The following is a 23,205-nucleotide window of genomic DNA, read 5'->3' as shown; positions in this document are numbered from 1 at the left end:
TATTTTATTTTCTTACTGTGTCTTTTATTTTTCTATTCTTCATTATGTAAAGCACTTTGAGCTACTTTTTGTATGAAAATGTGCTATATAAATAAATGTTGTTGTAGGTAAGAACAAAAGGCATCCAACATTAACCACTTGTATGGAGCTTGGTTTTGCTTCAATTAAATCGGTGCTAAAGAAAATTTTTGGAGAAAAGGCATGTCTGGTAACAGTGGGAATTACTGTTAAACAAGAAACCATATATTTCACATGTCAAAAACAACGCAACAGGTTGCATTTGCAAAGTAGCCCGAAACGGTTTTCATTGCCAGGCTCTAATCTGTTAGACAACTGTGGCAGAAGATTAAAATGTATTATTTGTCAGAGTACCTACCACTGTGCTAAAGACTTCCCAAATAAAAATGAACAGGTTAAAATAACAGGAAAATGAAAAAAGCAGAGGACTGTGAAGAAGGAAACATTACATTGTTTACAAAGGAATTAAACTCAGACACACGCATTTTTGTAGAATCTTTACGATTTGCTATAATTGATACTGCTTGCACATATACGGTCTGTGGAGAGAAATGGCTAAACAACTACAAAATGTAGTACAAAAACATTGCTGAACTCAAACATTTCAAGCAACAGAGCTTTCAGATTTGGAGATGGCAAAATTGTGCATTCCACCAAACAAGTGAAAATTCCTGCAAAGTTTGGACAGGCATGATATAGTATTGAAACAGGAGTGGTTCCAATTAACATCCCTTTGTTGTTAAGTAAAACATCCTTTAAAACAGCATGGACACTTTAAACATCACTGTTTTATCATTTTACATGTCTAAATTGGCCAGTGAATCTTGAATTAACCAGCTCCTGTCACTACTGTGTGAACATCTAAAAGAAAAACATGATGGCCATTGAGAGATTCTAATAGTCTTAGAAAACATGAGAACAAGAGAGACACAAAAGGCTTTGTTAAAACTTCACCTGCAATTTGGACATGCTTTAGTGGACAGATTACAGATTTTGCTTCATTGCTCAGGAAACAAGGATGCATAGTGTGCATCCATACTTAGGAAAATTGTTGATAATTGTGAGACATGCCTGAAATATGGCATACCCGAACCCAGATAGCAGCAAACCAATAGCTGGTCTAGCCTATAAATACAATGAAACTTTTGCTATAGATGTACATGAACTTGAAACAGGAGTATTGTACTTTAACGTCATTGATACTTTATGCACTGTAATGTGTGAATGTATCATAAAGACAGAGACCGTCAGAAATTGTGATACAATTAATTAATTCTTGGATAAGTGTACATGGAGCATTTCAGAAACTGTTCAGTGATAAAGGGAATTGAATGACAAATCAGAGATATGGCAGATAATTTTAACATTTGAAACAAAGACCACAGCTGTATGAGTAATGCACTGCTTGAGAGACATAATCAGACACAGAAATTATACTAAAAGTGAGAAAGGATACTGAATGTAACTGGGAAACAGCATTGGGTTGGGTACTAATGTCAAAAAATACAATGCACAATATATATGGGTACAGCCCTTATCAGCTAGTGTCTGGCCGAAATCCAAATCTTCCTTCTGTTTTCATGGATAGAGTGCCTGCTGTAGAAGGCAGCACATGGAGTGTGTCAGTGGAAGAACGTACTTCAGCACTGCATGCTTCAAGGAGAGTATTTACTGAAGCTGAGTGTTCAGACAGAATATGCAGAGCACTTCAGAGACAGGTTAAATCTGTAAATGATAAATTTAAATCCTTAGGCAAAGCATACAAACTAAAGAGTTGACTGTACGCAGAATGGATAAGACTTGGAGGTGTCATTGGACAGGATGGAACTGTGGTATTTGTCAGACATGGAGATACTCTTGTAAGGGTATTCCAGTCTAGACTACGTAAAGTCACCAATAAATGTGACAATCAACATACTACCAACAGTGGAAGAGATGAAGAGATTTATCTAGCACAGTATAAGATAATGAAGACACTGAAGACAAAATTTAATTTCATTTCTGGCGCTGCAGCGAGTGGCAGACATTCCAGCAGCTCCGTGTATGACTTTATCTTTTTACCTTTTTTCTCTATTTTTCTCTATTTCACTGATCACTTCTACCACTTTCTTTAATGTGGAATCGCTCCCTGGACACTTTTTACTACTTGACATGGATTTTTACACTCCGAGACTCGCCTATTCAAGTAGTCAACTTAAAGCACTGAGAAGAAATGCCCACGCCGGTGTGGTTCCCTATTTACCTGACGAGGTAAGAAGACGATATCGGGGCAGCCAAGCCGCCGCAAAAATAAAAGGTAAGATAAAAGTCAAGCAGCTTGCAAGACAATGGCGTTATAAACCGTCGGTGCCTTCTGTGATCCTTGGAAATGTGAACTCACTACCAAATAAGATCGACGAAATGGCTGTGCTGGTGAAAATGTCAGAACCTACAGAGAATGCAGCTTGCTGTGTTTTAGTGAAACATGGCTAACAACTACTATCCCAGATGCTAACGTGGAGCTACCTGGGTTTAGCACAGTTAGAGCAGACATAGACGCAAATGCCAGCAGTAAGAAGAAAGGGGTGGGAGTCGCTCTCTATGTCGATACAAAGTGGTGCAACTCTGGACATGTAAACGTTAAAATCTCCACTTGCTGCAGGGACATCGAACTGTTCGCCGTAAGTCTGCGTCCCTATTACTTGCCAAGAGAGTTTGGACACGTGATTGTTGTTATTGTTTACATCCCCCCTTGAGCGAAGGTGGAGATAGCAACTGCAGAATGGATGACGTCACTCGCTAAGTTACAAACGCAGCACCCTGAGGCGCTTGTGATAATTGCTGGAGACTTTTAACCATGTAACGCTGGATAAAACATTACCTGCCTTCTCCCAGTATGTGGACTGTAACACCTGGGGAAATAGGACTATTGACCTACTGTATGCAAACGTTAAAGACGCATACAGCGCCACTCCGCTGCCTGCGCTTGGGAAAACGGATCATAACCTGGTTCTGCTTCAGCTTCACTACAAACCAAGAGTGAGGGAGCAACCTACAACCACACGCTCATTCAGGAAGTGGTCCCCTGAGGCAGAGCAGGCTCTGAGAGAATGCTTTGGAACTACAGACTGGGATATACTGCTGGGGTCACATAGTGAGAACATTGAAGAGGCTGTTGACTGCACAACTGATTACATCAACTTCTGTATGGACATTGTAGTTCCAGTAAGAACAGTACGCTGCTATGCTAACAACAAGCCATGGATTACAAGTAAAATCAAGGGCCTTTTGAACTAGAAGAAAAGGGCTTTTAAAGGCAGTGCTCAGCATGAGCTCAAGTGCGTGCAGAACGAACTCCAAGTCCAGCTCAGGGCGGCGAAGGGAGCAGTGCAGGAGAAAGCTGTACCATCCTTCTGCTGATACCAGCATAGGAGAGAGTTTCACTCTACCCACAATTACAGCAGCACAGGTGAGCAGAGAGCTGATGAGACTTCATGCTAGAAAAGCAACAGGTCCAGATGGAGTATCACCACAACTGCAGAAGGCCTTTACGCTGGAACTGGGGAGTCCTCTACAGCACATCTTCAACCTGAGCCTGGAACAGGGGAGAGTCCCAAGGCTTTGGAAAACATCTTGTATCACCCCACTCCCAAAGGTATCATGTCCTAGTGAGCTGAATGACTTCCGGCCTGTTGCTCTGACGTCGCATGTGATGAAGACCATCGAGCGGCTGCTGCTTCACCACCTGAGGCCACAGGTCAGCCACGCCCTCAACCCTCTGCATTTCGCATACCAGGAGAAGGTGGGAGCAGAGGATGCCATCATCTGTATGCTACACCGATCCCCCAATCACCTGGACAGAGGCAGTGGTGCTGTAAGAATTATGTTTTTGGACTTCTCTAGTGCCTTCAACACCATCCAACCTCTGCTCCTTAGGGACAAGCTGACTGAGATGGGAGTAGACTCACACCTGGTGGCATGGATTGTGGACTATCTTACAGACCGACCTCAGCATGTGCGTCTCGGGAACTGCAGGTCTGACATTGTGGCCAGCAACACAGGAGCACCGCAGGGGACTGTACTTTCTCCGGTCCTGTTCAGCCTATATACATCAGACTTCCAATATGACTTGGAGTCCTGCCATGTACAAAAGTTCGCTGATGACACTGCTATTGTGGGCTGCATCAGGAGTGGGCAGGAGGAGGAGTACAGGAAGGTAATCCAGGACTTTGTTAAATGGTGTGACTCAAACCACTTTCACTTGATTACTAGCAAGACCAAGAAACTGGTGGTGGTTTTTAGGAGGCCCAGGCCCCTCATGGATATATCAGAGGTGACTGTGTGCAGAGGGTACAGACCTATAAATACCTGGGAGTGCAGCTGGATGACAAATTGGACTGGTCTGTGTAAGAAAGGTCCGAGCCGGCTATACTTCCTTAGAAGGTTGGCGTCCTTCAACATCTGCAATAAGATGCTGCAAATGTTCTACCAGACGGTTGTGGTGAGTGCCCTCTTCTACGCGGTGGTGTGCTGGGGAGGCAGCATAAAGAACAAAGATGTCTCACTCCTGGACAAACTTGTTAGGAAGGCAGGCTCTATTGTAGGAATAAAGCTGGACAGTTTAATATCTGTAGCAGAGCGACAGGCACTAAGCAAACTCCTGTCAGTCATGAAGAAGCCACTGCATCCACTTAACAGTGTCATATCCAGGCAGAGGAGTAGCTTCAGTGACAGACTTTTGTCACTCTTGCTCCACTAACAGACTGAGGAGATCGTTCCTCCCCCACACTATGCGACTCTTCAGTTCCACCCTGGGTAGTAAATGCTAACATTATTCAAAGTTATTGTCTGTTTTTACATGCCTTTTTATTCATTTTTATTACTCTTTAATATTGTTTTTTGTATCCGTATACTGCTGCTGGATTATGTGAATTTCCCCTTGGGATTAATAAAGTATCTATCTATCTAAAAAGGAGACTCCAAATTGTTCAGTCCCTATAGAAGATGCCATTGTTGAAGTTGAGCAGATTCATGAGTTTAGACAGTGTCATTGTGTTAGTCTAAAAGGGCGGCAAACTGAGATACAGCATGAGGACAGAGATAGTGGCACACAGCTAAAGTATTATGTCGCTTTGGTAAAGCATTAGGGAAAATCAGAAATTGGTATAATTTTGGAGTTTATGGATCCTGACAGTACTGCTAACACTAAAGGCTCTGTTGAGATGTCAAAAGTGGATAGTCTGCAAGTTGAACCAATAACTAATCTGTGACAACTATGTGACTTGTGCGTGTAAAATGATGTGTTTCAAGTCAAGGATATACCGTTTGAATCAGCGAAGCAGGAAGAGATAACTAGCTGGAAAAATGTGGTCTGAGGAACGAGATAGGAATGGGCTCAAAAGTGATTCACCAATATGTTCATCAGAATATCTATCATCTTTTAGCTGTCATTTGTAAAAGACAATGGAAAGTTCATTCCATTAACATCGAATGTGCTTTGCTACAGTGGCATGACACTGTCTCAGCATATTTATATTCATCCACATACTGAGGCTAAAAGTGTAAGAAAACGATGGAGGCTTAGGAAATGTGTTTGGTCTCACAGATGCATCACTTTACTGGTACAAAAAAGTAAAGCAGATCATTTTGAAGACAGGTGAAAAGGTTTCACAAGTAGATCTGCAGTTTGTTTACTGGCTGGATGAAGACAGTACTGTGACTGGAATTCTTGCATGCCATGTTGATGACTATATATGGACAGGTACATTTGAGCTTTGCTATCTCAGTCATTCCTTATCTTAGATCAGATTTCCAGGTTAGTCATGAAGAGCATGATAAGTTTGAGTATGTGAGAATGTAATATGTATGTCTAAATGGAGCTATTTGTATATAGCAAGAAATCTACACACAGAATTGTCCATCCATTGCTATAGAACCTTCTAGACCCATGAAAAAGGATGCCACCCCAGTGCCCCTGAACTGGAACAACTAAAGTCAAAAATAGAGTAGATTCTGTGGGTTCCACACAAAACAGACCTGATGTAATGTTTTATTCCTGCATCTTAGTTCGTATCTATGCTAATGTTCAAACAATCCATGAAGCCAACAAGCTCATTGACAAAAATTAATCCTGTGAAAGTGGCCTTGAAGTTTCAACACCTTAGAAGTGAAGAGTCATTGAAATAAGGTGTTTTCAGTGATACTTACTTGGGAATCTTTCTGATGGTGGCACACAAGAAGTGCACTTCATTATCTTGCCAGGAGAGGAAGGACAGCTCTCTCCCCATTCTTGGCAGTCCAAAAGAATCAAGAGTAATATGTAGTTCTTTGGCAGGAGAAACCCTTGCAAGGTCTGATGGCATAGATAGTGCAGTCTTTCTTTCTGTACCTTTTTTCAGAGCTGACAGATAGCTGGTGACTCAAGAAGAATACTCTTCAGTTGTGTTACAGACAACTACTCTTTTACAATTCAATTCAATCCACCATGTCTGTAACAGAGCAAAGACTTTGTCAGGAGTTAAGTGGGATAAAATAACTTATTCATTGTTTCATGGTCACCTACAAAGGAGCAGCTTGTTGAGTGTCTTACAAAAAAAGTGACATCTCCTTTTGTACTTTTAAAAATGGTTAAAGAAGGAATATGGCATGTTAAACAACTAGTATCACCAGTGTTTTGTTTTTTTTTTGGTTTTTTTTTTTTAGTTTGGATATTATTAGGTCTACTGTACATGTAAGTTGAAGTTAATGCATGTTTTGCAGTTTTTTTTCTTAAAAAAAAAAAGATTGCTATATTTTGTATCTTAGCAGTATACAGTATATTTGTAGTATATATTTTAGTGTATTATATAATAATAATATAGTATCTATTTGTAGTATTATGGAACTGCATCCATATTGGGGGTAGTAAACCTGGGGTTTCAAGTGAACAGGCTTTTTGGAGTGTGTGTGCTGCGGTGTTAAGGGAGTGGGCAGTGTAATCAATGTTTGTGGCTGACCTCAAAGTTGTTGTATTGTTATTTAAATTTAACAGGTTTTATGGACATAATATGCTGCAAAGTTTGTTAGACAGACATTTTCAATTTCCGCTGGTCTTGACATGCACCAAACTAGAATCCTCTCTTGGAAGATGTTGTTGAATGATGGATCAAGTGCCATTTACTTTTCACAATTTTTTTTTCTTTTTTTACTTTTACTTTTACTCTTCTGGTTGGCTAGTCAGAATTTGGCAGTCACTACAAGTTAAATAAGACAATAGTCTAAGGAGAGTCAATGTTGCTCCATGAGTACTAATTTCAGATGCATTGAGAAGTGCATTTGCAAAAGTCCTAAATAGTGTCCGAATACTGTTATCTCCTTTTTGTGTATTATCAGCTATGTCTTTCAAAAGTTTATGCGTTCCATGGTTGCATTTATTAATGTAGTATTATTATATGTGTTTCAGAAGTGTAAGCATCTGAAACTCATTTTATGTCCATGTTTGCTTTGTGCAGGTTAGATAGAGATTGATACTTTATTAATCTCCAAGGGGAAAATTAACATACTCCAGCAGCAGCATACTGATAAAAACAATATAAATTAAAGAGCATTAAAAGCGCAGTGCAAGTTAAAAAATGCAAGGTGGAGAGTGTGAGGCAGGTATAACAGTCTATAATCTTGTATAGTGTTAATGTTTAACCCCCAGGTGGAACTGAAGAGTTGCATAGTGTGGGGGAGGAACGATCTCCTCAGTCTGTCAGTGTAGCAGGACAGTGACAGCAGTCTGTCGCCAAACTGTGCATCTCCGTGCCTACAATAGAGCCTGCCTTCCTCACCAGTTTGTCCAGGTGTGAGGCGTCCCTCTTCTTTATGCTGCCTCCCCAGCACACCACCACGTACAAGAGGGCGTTTGCCACAACCATCTGATAGAACATCTGCAGCATCTTATTGCAGATGTTGGATGCCAGCCTTCTAAGGAAGTATAGTCGACTCTGTCCTCTCATTTGCACAGAACATCAGTATTGGCAGTCCAGTCCAGTTTATCATCCAGCTGTACTCCCAGGTATTTATAGGTCTGTACCCTCCGCACACAGTCATCTCTAATGATCACGGGGTCCAGGAAGGGACCTGGGCCTCCTAAAATCCACCACCAGCTCCTTGGTTTTGTTGGTGTTCAGGTGTAGGTGGTTTGAGTCGCACCATTTAACAAAGTCCTTGATTAGGTTCCTATACTTCTCCTTCTGTCCACTCCTGATGCAGCCCACAATAGCAGTGTTGTCAGCGAACTTTTACACGTGGAAGGACTGTGAGTTGTATTGGAAGTCCGATGTATATATGCTGAACAGGACCGGAGGAAGCACAGTCCCTTGCGGCGCTCCTGTGCTGCTGACCACAATGTCAGACCTGCAGTTCCCGAGACACACATACTGAGGTCTGTCTGTAAGAGTTCACGATCCATGCCAGCAAGTATGAATCTACTCCCATCTCTGTCAGCTTGTCACTAAAGAGCAGAGGTTGGATGGTGTTGAAGGTGCTAGAGAAGTCCAGAAACATAATTCTCACTCCACCACTGCCTCTGTCCAAGTAGGAGAGGGATCAGTGTAGCATATAGATGATGGCATCCTCCGCTCCAGCCTTCTCCTGGTATGCGAACTGTAGAGGACTCCCCAGCTCTAACACACAGACCTTCAACAGTCGTGGTGATACTCCATCTTGACCCCCTGCTTTGCTGGCACGAAGTCTCCTCCGCTCTCTGCTTACCTGGGCTGCTGTAATTGTGGGTGGAGTGAAACTCTCTCCTATGCTGGTATGAGCAGAAGGATGGGTGGAGGATGCAGTACTCTGAAGTGAGAGTGGGTTAGGGTGGTCAAACCTGTTGAAGTTGTTCATCAGGTTTGCTCTCTCCACGTCTCTCTCGATGGTGGCCCCCCGCTTCGAGCTGCAGTCATTGACGATCTTCATCCCCTCCCACACTTCCTTTATGCTGTTATTCTGCAACTTCTGCTCCAGCTTTCTTCTGTACTGCTCCTTCGCCACCCTGAGCTGGACTCTGAGTTCCTTCTGCATGCGCTTACTGGAACTACAATGTCCATACAGAAGTTGATGTAATAATAATAATTCTTTGCATTTATGTAGTGCTTTTCTCACTACTGAAAGCGCTCAGCAATTGCAGGTTAAGGGCCTTGCTCAAGGGTCCAACAGAGCAGAGTCCCTATTGGCATTTACGGTATTTAAACCAGCAACCTTATAATTGCCAATGCAGATCCCTAGCCTCAGAGCCACCACAGTAGTCAGTAGTGCAGTCAACAACCTCCTCAATGTTCTCACTATGTGACCTCTGTAGGATATCCCAGTCCATAATTCCAAAACAGTCTCTCAGAGTTTGCTATGCCTCAGGGGACCACTTCCTTAATGAGTGTGTGGTTGTAGGTAGCTCCCTCACTCTTGGTTTGTAGTGAGGCTGAAGCAGAACCAGGTTATTATCTGCTTTCCCAAGCACAGGCAGTATTTTTAATTATAACCATTAAGGAAGTATTATGATGTTACTCTCTAAGGAAATACTTTTGGCTTCCGTAAAGAGAACATGATGGCATTAATGTAATCTTTTATGAATATTTACAAAACTTTTAAAAATTCTTCTGAAGTTTTGACATGTTGTGGTATAATTGTTTAGCGTCATCTTCAATATTTTCTAAACGTTTCTTTAAAATGACATTTGTTGTGGTATTGGCCGTAATATTTGACTTTTGTGCATTATGAAAAAACTTGATATGAAACTTGCATGTCACATACTGCTTGGAGTTTCTGTGACAAGACTTGGGATATCTCTGTGTTTGGAGATGAAATGAATTGCTAATGTTACATGTTACATCACTCAAACATGTTATAATTGTATCTATAAATTGTTGAATCTCTAAAATTAAAACCATAAGGGCACTCATATAAAAATGTTATGTGCACCCTTTTCCACACTTGCGTTGAGATGTATAAAAATTAAATTTAATGTAATGGCGCACACATTTTCACACCAGCCTCAGACCGTGTGTAGACACATTTCTTCTTAGTTTTGCAAATGGGCAACACCCAGCATCAAATCAATGCCACTTTTTCTGTGCAGCTTCCCTTTTTTTCATATTTGCATCCATGAGTCGGGCTTTATCAAAAATACCAGAATTAGTTGCATATTACTATATTAATAATATTAATTGCAAATTTAAGGCAGTTGATTAAATCTGTAACAATATAATGGTGCATGGAATGGCCAAACTATTCCAAATACCATGGCTGATTTAACATTGTTAGAAGACGTTGCAAATGGAAGAATTAGAAGAGCGCAATCATTTAGAGATCTTGGGATTGTTCCTGCCTTATGCTCGATGCTTACTGGGACTGGAATAACCCTGGATAGATGGAATAATTAAACATTTATAAAGATGCTTTTTCAATATTGCTTAAAAGTATTGAACAATCGGCATTCTAAGCTTTACTGCTGGTTTTACATTTATTACAGACGCTTATTGTGTGGCGATTTGGTTACAGAGAGAGAGAAAGCGGAAGGACAGGAATTGGAGGTTGGTACGTTTTAAAGAGAGAGTACTGCTGCGATAAATTATTCTGTCCAGGGTGACGCCCATCCCAGCAAGCATTGTGTGCAAGGAAAGAACAATCCCTGGACAGGGCGTCCACTCATTGCTACCACTGTGCCCCCACATGTTTAATACATGCATTAATGCATTTCATCATGAAAATATCAGGTATACATCTTAGTATTATAAAATGTTCAGAGAGCTGTAATATCATGAAAGTAATGTGTTCTGTGTGGAAATCACTGCCTGTGCTCCTGTTGGTATAAGAGACAGTCCGTTTTAGAAACTGTTTAGACATATAGACTGGGCTGGGAAACATTTAGAATACAAAGCATTTAACATGCAACTTTAGTTACAATAGGGCTTGAGAAACTGTAGTAAATTAAGCATCGATTTTAAGATGAAAAAATGTCAAATTTAATCTCGACATTGACCTTTTTTTTTTTTTTGCCCCCCACACAGTGGGCTGCAACTTGCTTTTTCATGGCAACTTTGATATGTGACCACTTCTCTTCTTTATTTCGAGCACTGTGTGACTGTCTGAACTTGAACTTTTGAGTGCCTCTGCCATGCTGTACCACTCCATCAATTCACATTTGCTGAAATTCTTCTTTTTCTTTTTTTTTCACATGCTTTTGCCATTGTCTTTTAACAAAACACTGAACAAGAGGGGCTATTTTATATTGATTTGCATATATAAATAGCTGTAATTCTGGAAGGAGTAGAGATGGGTCTATAGGCGCGTGCATGAGCGATAAATCATGTTGATTGGGATTTGTAATGGGAAAGCGCATGTAACTTTGCTTATGCACAGTTGTATACAGTCATATGAAAAAGTTTGGGCACCCCTCTCAGCCTGCATAATAATTTAATTTGAACAAAAAAGATAACAGTGGTATGTCTTTCCTTTCCTAGGAACATCTGAGTACTGGGGTGTTTTCTGAACAAAGCTTTTTAGTGAAGCATTATTTAGTTGTATGAAATTAAATCAAATGTGAAAAACTGGCTCTGCAAAAATGTGAGTACCCTTGTAATTTTGCTGATTTGAATGCATGTAACTGGTCAATACTGATTACTTGCAACACCAAATTGGTTGGATTAGCTCGTTAAGCCTTGAACTTCATAGACAGGTGTGTACAATCATGAGAAAAGATATTTAAGGTGGTCAATTGCAAGTTGTGCTTCCCTTTGACTCTCCTCTGAAGAGTGACAGCATGGGATCCTTAAAGCAACTCTCAAAAGATCTGAAAAAAAAGATTGTTCATTGTCATGGTTTAGGGGAAGGCTACAAAAAGCTATCTCAGAGGTTTAAACTGTCAGTTTAAACTGTAAGAAATGTAATCAGGAAATGGAAGGTCACAGGCACATTTGCTTGTTAAACTCGGGTCTGGCAGAAAAAAAAGATACAGGAGCGGCATATGCGCAGGATTGTGAGAATGGTTCTAGGCATCCCACAGATCACCTCCAAAGACCTGCAAGAACATCATGCTGCAGATGGTATATCTGTGCATCGTTCTCTAATTCAGCACAGTTTGCACAAAGAACATCTGTATGGCAGGGTGATGAGAAGGAAGCCCCTTCTGCACTCACGCACAAACTGAATCGCTTGTTGTATGCAAATGCTCATTTAGACAAGCCAGATTCATTTTTGAACAAAGTACTTAGGACTGATGAGACAAAAATTGAGTTATTTGGTAATAAAAAGCACTTTCCATGGTGGAAGAACAACACCACATTCCAAGAAAAACACCTGCCAACTACTGTCAAATTTGGTGGAGGTTCCATCATGCTGTGGGGCTGTGTGGCTAGTTTAGTTGAAGTTACGCAGGGGTTGGATATTCCAACAAGACAATGACCCAAAACACAGTTCAAAATCTACAAAGGCATTCATGCACAGGGAGAAGTACAATGTTCTGGAATGGCCGTCACAGTCCCCTGACTTGAATATCATTGAAAATCTATGGGATGATTTGAAGCAGGCTGTCCATGATTGGCTGCCATCAAATTTAACTGAACTGGAGAGTTTTTGTATGGAAGAATGGTCAAAAATATCTCTATCCACAATCCAGACATTTATCATCAAAGGCTATAGGAGGTGTCTAGAGGCTATTATATTTACAAGAGGAGGCTCAACTAAGTATTGATGTAATATCTCTGTTGGGATGCCCAAATGATGCATATTTTCTGTTAATCCAATAAACTTAATGTCACTGCTGAAATACTATTGTTTCTATGAGGCATGTCACATATTAAAAGGAAGTTGCTACTTTGAAAGCTCAGCCAATGATAAACAAAAATCCAAAGAATTAAGAGGGGTTCCAAAACTTTTTCATATGACTGTATATCTGAATTTTTTTGGACATATGCACATTTCTATTTTTGTCCATGCACCATGTTTTGGTGTGAATTCTACACACTGTGTTATATATGAGGCCCCAGATATTGGATCATAAATTGGAATGTGTACATATACATGTGGGCTGCCATAGTGGTAAAATTCAACTCAGTAACAATAGTGGGATACTTAGCATTCTTGGAGAGGCCCATTTTTCCCTTTCCATGTTTTTCATGAGTTAAAGGAAAACGGTAGTTAAAGTACAGAGCACAAGTGACAGGATCCTCTCTTATTAAACAAAGTTTTTTTTTTTTTTTTTATGTATTTCATATTAACTGCTACATTCTGTGATAGATCTTTGTTTTTGATTGTTTTTGCAATAATTTGAATAACTCTGGCTATTCAGTGTAAATTGAAGGGCAATACTGGCAAATTTATCCAGTGAAAATTAAATATAAATCAGAATGAAGTGTGCAGAAATTGAAAGTGTCTCAATTCTGTCTGAGTCCACTGTATTATATCTTCATGTATAATTCTATTTTCAAAGTATTCTTGTTCTGAATAACATCAGAGGTCAGAGGTAATTACGTTGCTTTTTTTTTCATTGTTGCATTTTTTTTTTTGCAGTTGTAATCAATTGTATTAAATATAAGAAATGTGTATTTGAGTAGATGCCCAAATAAGCACTCAATTTGTAATAGTCAAATATAGTGTGGAGAATTAAAATTATATAGAAAAAATTTTCACTTTAGTCCTTTGGCGTTGTTTGTCGGATAATTTAGTTCTTTCTTGTTCACTCACCATTTAGTTTGTCATTTTGGATAGAAGTTTTAGATAATTTTTCTCATACAACCTATGAAGTCTTATACAAATTGAAATCAAGCTGAATAAAATTATTTATTTGCTATTTAATTAATGTAATATTACTATTAAGTATTTTTAAGACCACATCACATTTTTACTGTATCTAAAGAAATGCATTTTACTTTAAGACTAACTGGGTACACTGCACTGCCCTGGGTGGAATAACGTGCAGTCACTAAATACATTTCCAAATAAAGTTTCTCAAATGAAATTCAATAATGGGAGCATACCTGTGCCATGTTCCAAAATGCCTTTAATGGGCATTTCCTAATAATGTGCAGGCGAGATCCATAAAGTTTCAAAAGGGTTAAAATTTCATAATGAAACATACCATATGGTCTTCAACTGTACAGATCCTGTGTTCAGTTTGGCAGAGAGAGGTTGGAGGTATGGATTTGCCTTCCAGACAGACATGCAAATTCATAGTGTTCAGCTTTATTTATTGGATTATATGCAGGCAGACTTGGCATAATGACAGTGAATGTCTTTTGTGTTTCTCCTCACCTAGAAATTAATCCAGCTTTATTTTAAGTGAAATAAATGCATCTACTCTCAATTTTGAATAAACTCACATTTAATTATTATTAACTACTATAAGATAGACACATTGATTTTTATTTCTTATGTCTTTTATTTCTTTATATATAGGACATGTTCATTCCATTCTGTTTACATTTATAAATGTTGTATAAATTGACAAAAGATTTTTCTTGCTTATTTGCAGACTCAAGTGAAGAAAGAAGAGCCTTTAGTGCCATCTTTGAGTGCAAATATCCCAAGATTTTACTTTCCCCTGGGATGTCCAAAAACAGATGTCAATGTTGATGCTGTTATTTCCATAATAGAAAATGTTTTTTCTCAATTTCCAAGTGAAAAGGCAACTATAGAAGATATGGGTCTTGTAGCCAAAGTAAGTAAACAACAAAATAAACCCATAAATGTGTTCTTTCTGCTAGTTAATTTTGTAAGTTGCAAAATGTAGATTTTTTTTTTCTTGAGATGGTCATCTTTTGTATTGGAATAATTCCTGAACACAATTAACTGTAAACAACTGATCTCTAATATATTTTTCAGTCCTCAGCCATTTAGTTTTCTCCCAAAATTTAAATACACATCATATACAGTAGCATTTACAGACAAATAACAGAAATGTATTAAATTATAGTAAATAAAGTGGAAGTAACCAAGTGGGTGTGAGAAAATATTGCTTGTGCAACACAGTTGCCTTCACATGTATCATGAACCTCCTTGCCAGCAACTCATTGTAAGTTTTCTCCTCTCCTAGTGGCCCCTAAATTTCTGGTAGGGGTGAATGTACTTCCAATTATACTATTTAAAATGTTTTGCATTCACGCTATACTTGGGGCCTCCTGTTTCTGTGGCTTGACTGCCCGAGCAAACGAACTTCATAAATGTTTTCTATTGATTTAACTTTTTTTTTTTAATACTATTGGCATAAGCTGTTTATACTACTCTTCTAAAAATGTTTAAAACGGTGTGTATTTAAGTGTAAAAATACTTATTGTTTATTGCAGTTATGTAAGGGGACCAGTTTATTTTATTAAAATATATTATTGTACTGTATTTATTAAAAGCATGTAACATTCCATATAATCAAGTCAAACTTGACAAAATTGAATTCAATTCAACCCCCACCCATGAGAAAGAGAGGAAGGCCAACAGCCAGAGTAAAATTTTGAGAGCAGTAAATATAATGGTCCAATATAAAAGCTTATTCTAATATGTTATTGATTATATCCTGCTACACTTTAAAAAATGTTCACATTTCAAATAGTATACAACATCAGTTACCCCCTGACTTAAACGTGGTGTGCTAGGATTATTCCATTTGAGCAAGATAAGACTATGTGCTAATAGTGAAGCAAAGGCAATTAAAGTTTGTTCTTCTCCACTTTAAGCCCATCTGGGAGTACACCAAACACACTTATTAATGGATTAGGAGTGATTGTGACACCAAGGCTGTCTAAATAGGCACTTAAAAATTTTTGTCCAGAATGATGTTCATTTGGTATATGCCCAAAACATGCTCGCCCAGTGAGGTTGGAGCTCAATTGCAACGTTTGTGGGATGGATCTTGCCCTGGAAACATTGTAGACAATTTTAACACTAGAATCCCTGAAGCCTACGAAAAAAGTCATAATCCCGGGCCTCCTTAAATTCCTTCACACCTCTCCATCAGCAGGGCTCTAGAGTGCGACCAATTTGGTCACACGTGCGACCTAATTTCTCAATGGTGCGACTAAAAAAATCAAAGGTTGCACCGGTGCGACCAGCCGTTCGAGGGGGAAAAAAAACGAAACTCCGTGACTCTTAAAGTCTCCCTGTTGTTCAACAACAGACACACGTTAGGCCCATATCGTGGTCTAAACCAATCAGAGATAGTGAAGGGCGGATCCCGCCTCGCCTCTGATTGGCCGTGGTCCAGATATTACTGTACGTGTGTGTACGTTTGAAAATGCATGTGATGCAGTCAAACAGAGAAAGGTGAGTAGCCCATCAGGTAAACCGTGGATGTAGCCGCGGATTATGAGAGAAGATGAAATGATCGATTGACAGCTTTTTCGTTAAGAATGTTAAGTTAGGGCCTGATCCGTCCGAAAATCATAACTAATGCTCTGACACGGAGCCATCAACCTCCCAAGTTCTAGCAAGCCCTGGTCCGGAGACGGCATTAGATAATGAGCCACATACGATCGAGTCCGAGCCCACTGAAATTAAAAGGGGTAAAGTGTATACATTTCGAAAAGAGTGGCTTGACCAGTTTCCCTGGCTAAGATACAGTAAAGCCAATAATATAATGCACTGTATTTACTGTAAAGAGTGTGGGAAGACCATGGCCGGCAGTAGTGCATTTGTGACTGGTTCTAATACATTTAGAATTGAAACGCTGAAAAAGCACAATGCATCTATAAAACACATTACATGCCGCGATAAATGCACTGCTCAAGTGTCCCTCTCCCGCTGCCTTTCAGCTGCAGGCAGCAGCAAACAGATCATCAGATGAGGCCGAGATGATAATTAAGTTTAACGTTGCCTACAATATTGCAAAAGAAGAACTTCCCTTCACTAAATTCAAGTCCGAAATAATTCTTATGAAGAAAAATGGCTTGAACATAAACCCGACGTACAGCAATGATGTCGCGTCGCCAATTTATAGGAATCATCGCAGATACATTGAAAAAAGACGTCTGTGCAAATTGCGAACAGTGCGTGCATGGCATTCCTGATCGACGGAGACACAGATATCGCCACAAAGGAATGCGTCATTGTGTACGGTCGTATCTTGCGAAGAGGAAGACCGGTGAATATACTTATTGGACACATTGAGGTCGAGCATGCTCATGCCCAAGTCTGGAAGATTGTGATGCTAGAGAGAGTGTGGCCAGCTGGTTTAGTCAAGGCCAAAGATCAAGAAGGCCAAACTACAGGAGTTGGCCATCCGAGGGCATGTGACTGCAATGGAGGATAGTCCATAAGACATTGAGCCATGAGATGTTCAGTTTGAAGCCCTTAAAACACTTAATTTAGATTTTCTTTTTAGTTAATTTATCTTGAGATTTTTTAAGTTTAAATTTCAGCTCAGTAAAGCACTTTAAGCACCAACACTTTTTCAGTAAGTTATCTTTCTTGTAGAATTGTGCTTGCCTTCAAATAAAGAACTTTATATTGACCAGATTGTTAGTTAATCATTTACAAGTCAATATTGCCTATATGGACAGTGATTAAAAAAAAAATAATAATAATAATAATAAATAAATAAATAAAGTGAACTTGTAAAACTGTGGTGTTAAATGTGATGCGGTTGAAAATTTGGGTGCACCTAACTTTTGTGCTGGTGCACCTAAGAAAAAAAGTTAGGCGCACTAGTGCAACCAGTGCAAAAAGTTAGTCTAGAGCCCTGATCAGCGTCTTTTGTTTTGAAAATGTGTCAATCGGCACAAGCAGCCTACTATTCCATCCCTCCCTGCTCAAGTCTCTTTATCTGGGTGTGAGGTGCCTGCAGTTGTATAGGGTAAATAATATATTATTTGGAATACATACATTTCATGTGTGTTCTGTGTCTACAACGATCTGGGTAAATGTAGGATGACAGGAAATGTGAGGCAAGAAATGGTGAACATATACCTAAAACAGAAACATTTTCCATGTTATAGGAATAATAATGTGAAGTGTATAATGTGTTAAGACTTTAGTCTAAATATCAAATAAACATGTGCTATTATTCAAGAAAAAGTTTCTGTTTTAGGCATGTGTTCAGCATTTCTTGCCTTGAATTTCCTGTCATCCTACATTTACCCAGATTGTTGTAAACACAAAACACACATGTATGTATTCCAAATAACCATGTATTACCTCGTATTTACCCTATACAACTCTAGGCACCTCACACCCACTTAGAGACTTGAGCTAGGAGAACTTCCGCTGTGTTGGTGGGGGAATGGGATAGCAGGCTGCTTGTGCTGATTGACACATTTCATTTGCAAGTCAAAAGACGCTGGTGGAGAGGTGCAAAGGAATTTAAGGAGGCCCAGGGTTCTGACTTTTTTCATAGGCTTCAGGAATTCTAGTGTTTAAATGAGATATACAATATTTGCTTGATAAAAGATGTTAAGTTGAATAATTGAATGCTTTGTGCATATGGAGCTAGAGTGAATTCTGTGCATGGCTGCCTTCCACTCATTTTCTGAAATGTTGAGTAAGAGATCCTTTTCGTCACTGTATTCTAGGATCTTTAAATAGGTAATGATGAGGGTGCCTTAAAGCCCGAAAATGCAGCATATCTTTATAACAAATAATTGATTTAAATAGATGCATAACCGCTACCTTGTTTTTTGAAGTAAATAGATAGTTCCTTGTTTTTATCATTATGAATTGTGAAGTTATTGTCAGGACACCAAGATGCCAGACCATGTTTTGTCATTTGACTTATTATTGTTAGTGATTACTGCAACAGTCAGAATTGTTTCTGCAAACATGAAGATGATATTTGAGCTATATCTAGCCACAGTGTCATGAATGAGTGGGAAGTAAAATAGGGCTAAGCACATATTCCTCGGAGTACATGCATGGAAGACATATTGGTTCCAGTTTTCATGGTGTACGTCAAAAATCTATAATCCATTTTTAACCCAATTGTACAGACTGCTTCTGAGTCTCAAATCAATTTCGAGGGTTATTATAATATTAGGTGCAGAGCTCTAGTTTATGAAAGCAATCTGACATAGTAGTTATATCCTTTTCGGGCCTGTTAAAGCTATTATGAGATTCAAGCGGGTTTAAATAGATAGTGAGCTATTCTTAGGAGTCATTAGCTGAATGCAAAATAAATTTGTCCAGATCTGCTCTTCCGTTTGGGATCACCTATTCTAACAGGCCTGTTTTCGCTTGACTGTGCTAATAGCGACTTTGTTAAAAAACCATGGCATTGAAATTTCTAACTTGGTTCAAAATATTTTATAGTTTTATATTTATAGTATATTGCTTTAGTGTTATGAGTGGTGCCAAGGACTCTCAATTCCCGATCTACTCTTCCTCTGTCTTATCAATTCCAGTTAGCAGTTATTAAAATGTTAACTGCTTTCATTTTGTTAGTGCCAGGCTTCCCAACCGCAAAAAGCTTTACATTTAACATTCAACACTAATCTGGGATGGGTCTGATGCACAGGTGGACCTTCCAGACTTTGAGCTTTATTACTGGGGCTTTGACCACTATGCTTCTGGCTTACCTTGTCCTCCATCTCCCAGTCTTTTATCTTCCATAGAATGTAATTTAATTTTTCCCAGCTTACCATCCTATTTTTCTTTTTAGTCCCTTAAAATTATATCACACATTTGTGATATGGCACTCTAATTTCTTGCTTCCTTGGACTTGGTACCTAGATAACATGCATCTAGGTTCATACCCATCTTGAAATCCCCAAAACCCAATTTATTTTTTTTTTCTCCTCCAAATTGTCTTTTAGAATTATTTGACAACAGAATATCCTTTTCCCCTTTGGGTATATAGGGTTCTAAGCACATTAGATGACATTTTTGTATAATTTTTGTAGAATAAAACTGAGTAAAAAACGAATTAAAAAAGCACACATAAAAGCACACTTGTTTCATTATACTTCCTCTTTATTTAAAAACTACAGTGTCGGATCAGGGGGAGCGTGAACGTGACTGAGAGAATAAAACTGAATAAAAAACACAATAATTTTTACAAGTACCAGATCTTTACACAGGCTATTAAGATTGTAAGTTATGTGAGATTTTTTTTTTATATGGTTTTATTCAATTGTTTTCTTGAATAAACACACACTTGTTTCATTGATTTGTTGAGACTAATATCAAATGTATGTTTTTATTATATAATAGTAACGATTAAAGCAGTCCACACACTCAAAGTGCTAAATGCAGGGAGGACCAAGGATCAGACCTGAAACGTCTCGATTATGAAGCAGCAGTTCTTTCCTCTGCACCAGCGAAGGGGGATATCATTGAGCCACCTGCGTTTCCACCGTGAAAGAAGCAAATACACACATGCGTGCAAACGTCTTTACTTCGTATCGATTGAAAGATTTTCTTTGATTTTATTCTTGAGTAAAAGCACACTTCTTTTGTTTTACCATTTGTGACAGTGTTTATTTAATATTTGGACTTCAGTCTTAACACATTACACACTTCATGTCAACATTTTGTTGTTATTACTATAACATATTAAAAAAATTTCAATTTATGTGTGAAGCATTTCTTGCTTCACAGGAAATGTCATCCTGCGTTTACACAGATCGTTTTAGAAACGTAATACACATGAAATATGTCTATTTCAATAACAATATATTATTTTCCAATACAATTCCAGACACCTCAGGGGGATGGGATAGCAGGCTGCCTGCTTTTTGCCAATTGACACATTTGCAAAACAAAGGCGCTATTGGTGCATAGATGCGAGTAAAATTATGAATGTTTTCGCAGGCTTCATGAATTCTAGTGTTAAAGTTTGCAGATGTGAATGTATATAAAAAGCAGTGCTTGAAGTTACAGTATATATTATACTGTTGTGGTAGCTTTGAGCATTGTGTCACAGTTTTTGTGGCTTCTCCATTTTAAATTTACAGCACGGCAGTCAAAGAGAGGGGTTTGAAGGAGCAATTGGTATTCAGTGCTTTGACCAGGGGCTGGAAGTTGACAAAGACACATTTTTCCTTGATTTACCCCCCTGCTCCATGGTTTAAAATTACAAATCAAGCAATTCAGATCTAATTAAATTACACATTGCAGGCTTTATTTTAAGGGTCTTTGCATGTGTTTCGGTCAGACCAATGTAGAAATTAAAACACTTTTTTTAATCCTAACGTCTACTATTTATGTGTGTTACGACAAGAGGACACCACTGCTCCCCAAACCACAGACACAATTTCACCCAACCCAACTCTTACCTTAAAAATAATGGGTTCTATTTATCTCCAACACCTTCCAGCAATAAGGACAGTCAATACAAAAAGTAGACCCAACTTCACTCCAACAGGTGAGATTTGCCCACTGCCTCTCCAAGGTGAGTTAGCAGGCTTCTTTTAAGCCAAAAGTGGCAGTGTTTCCAGTGTTGCAGCATTGGTCATCCAGAGCACCTCTGCGTCATATGGAAACCAGGGCAGTCTTCCCCCTGGTAGTTCTCTCTGGCTGCACCCAAGGACCCCAACAAGGCTGCGCGTCCTGACACTCCAGTTCCCCACAAGTGTCCGAACTGTGATCAGCCTTGAGGAACACTGCCATCTACCATGCAGGGTAATTGATCCACATTCACAGAGTCCATTTATTATTCTTCCCTCCCAGCCTGGATAAAGATTGTAAGGTGTTATGACCAGGTTATGTCTCCATTCCTACTGTCCTTCCACTATGGCCTCCTGGCCAGACAAGAAAACATCCTCCATCCCAGTTGGGATGTCTGCCCTTTGTCCATGGTATTTACAGTGTCAGTCCAGGACTTGCTAAATGTTTGACATGTAGCAAGCAAGTGTTCATATTGCACTGAGGTAAATTGTTTTCGTTTTCTTGACTTTTTAAAATGTGGCCTCTGTTTGTAATGCTGTGGTTGTTTAATCCCCTGCTTAACTAATTAGAATGCATGTAGCATTTAGTAGTAGTGGGCAGTATGGACAAAAATCCATATTACAGTAAAATTTTAAATACCAATTTGATGTTTTTTAATATACTGTTCAGACTAAAATGTAATTTCAAACAAATATACTTCAGATTACTTGTGTACTCAGGCATGACCAATATCTGTCAAAACACTTACTAATGCTCTGCAACTCAAATGGATTCAATATCATATGTTCACCTCTCATGAACCAATAAAGGTACAGATTTGTTGCTCACAGAGTTGCTTGCTCACTAACACAGCACATGTAACAGCTTTTACCTGTTCAACCTTTCTGTTTGTATTGACTCTTAATAAGGTTGAACCTCACAACACTGTGGGTAGTATTCTTAGAGAATTAATGTGTTTGCATTTAGTTTTTTTTTTTGTGGTGTTATTTGGCTGACATTTTATCACCACTGGTGCTGGTAGCCTATTATAGCGTTTCTTCCATGCTCCTTCACTCAAGGCTTACTGGAGACCATTTCCTTCCTTGGCAGCCCTCCAACGCTAGGTCTCATTTCCTTCTATGCAATTCCAGTGATCTTTTCTGTTCTGCACATTCTTGCTGTCAGATCCACTTCACACAACTCATTTGGAATCAGAGGCAATACCATCTGCACTCTCTTCCTCCCAACTCCATTAGATAACCCTTCATGATACTCACAGGCAGTCACATACCTAGGCTAATGGATTTAAGCAATGGAGTGGATCTTGTAAGTGCTGCTCTTTAACTGCTTGATCATCTCCTTTTCTCTCTCTTACTTACATTTTGTCTCTTACACAGACACTTAAACTCACGTAGATGCACGCACACACAAAATCTCTGCATGCCTTCCCAGGATGGCTTTGCTCTTTCTGATAGTCATCTCTTTCTGGGGTCTATTGGCCCCACCAGATTTTTTTAATTTATTAAACACCACTGCTTGGTATCTACCCAGACATATAGAAACCAAGATGTACATTTTCTGACACAAACCTGCCGCATAACATGGCATTTGTCTCAGAAGATTTATAAATGGAAATGCATATTGATTATAAATATGAATTATCATTTGTCATTAATATGACCAAAGCATCCACCCCCTAAGTAAATGTCTTTGGAAATTCATCCACATTACATACATAAAAGATAATAATAGAAGTAAATTAAAGTTACCCAAGTATGTGTGTGTAATCTGAAGAGTTATCCTCCCACGATATCCAATGATTAGAAGCCCCACTTACCAACAATAAACATAACCAGTATGTTGGTTGAAATCACATATTGTGCATTCCAGTAAAAATCTGGTCTTTGATTA

General features: G+C 38.9%; 1 protein-coding gene across 2 annotated transcripts in view; it reads left to right on the top strand.

Moving 5' to 3' along the window:
* Nucleotides 1-23,205, top strand: part of ppp2r3b (protein phosphatase 2, regulatory subunit B'', beta) — a 149,626-nt gene that overhangs the window by 63,553 nt on the left and 62,868 nt on the right. For both annotated transcript variants that reach the window (XM_039744747.1, XM_039744748.1), the window contains one exon: nt 14,483-14,668. In XM_039744747.1, coding sequence (XP_039600681.1) covers nt 14,483-14,668 — 186 coding nt within the window. The remainder of the gene's footprint in view (nt 1-14,482; nt 14,669-23,205) is intronic.

This window comes from Polypterus senegalus, chromosome 2 (assembly GCF_016835505.1).
Source record: "Polypterus senegalus isolate Bchr_013 chromosome 2, ASM1683550v1, whole genome shotgun sequence".
Lineage (NCBI taxonomy): Eukaryota > Metazoa > Chordata > Cladistia > Polypteriformes > Polypteridae > Polypterus > Polypterus senegalus.
The sequence above is the reverse complement of the archived record's forward strand: the minus strand, read 5'-3'. Positions and strand labels throughout refer to the sequence as shown.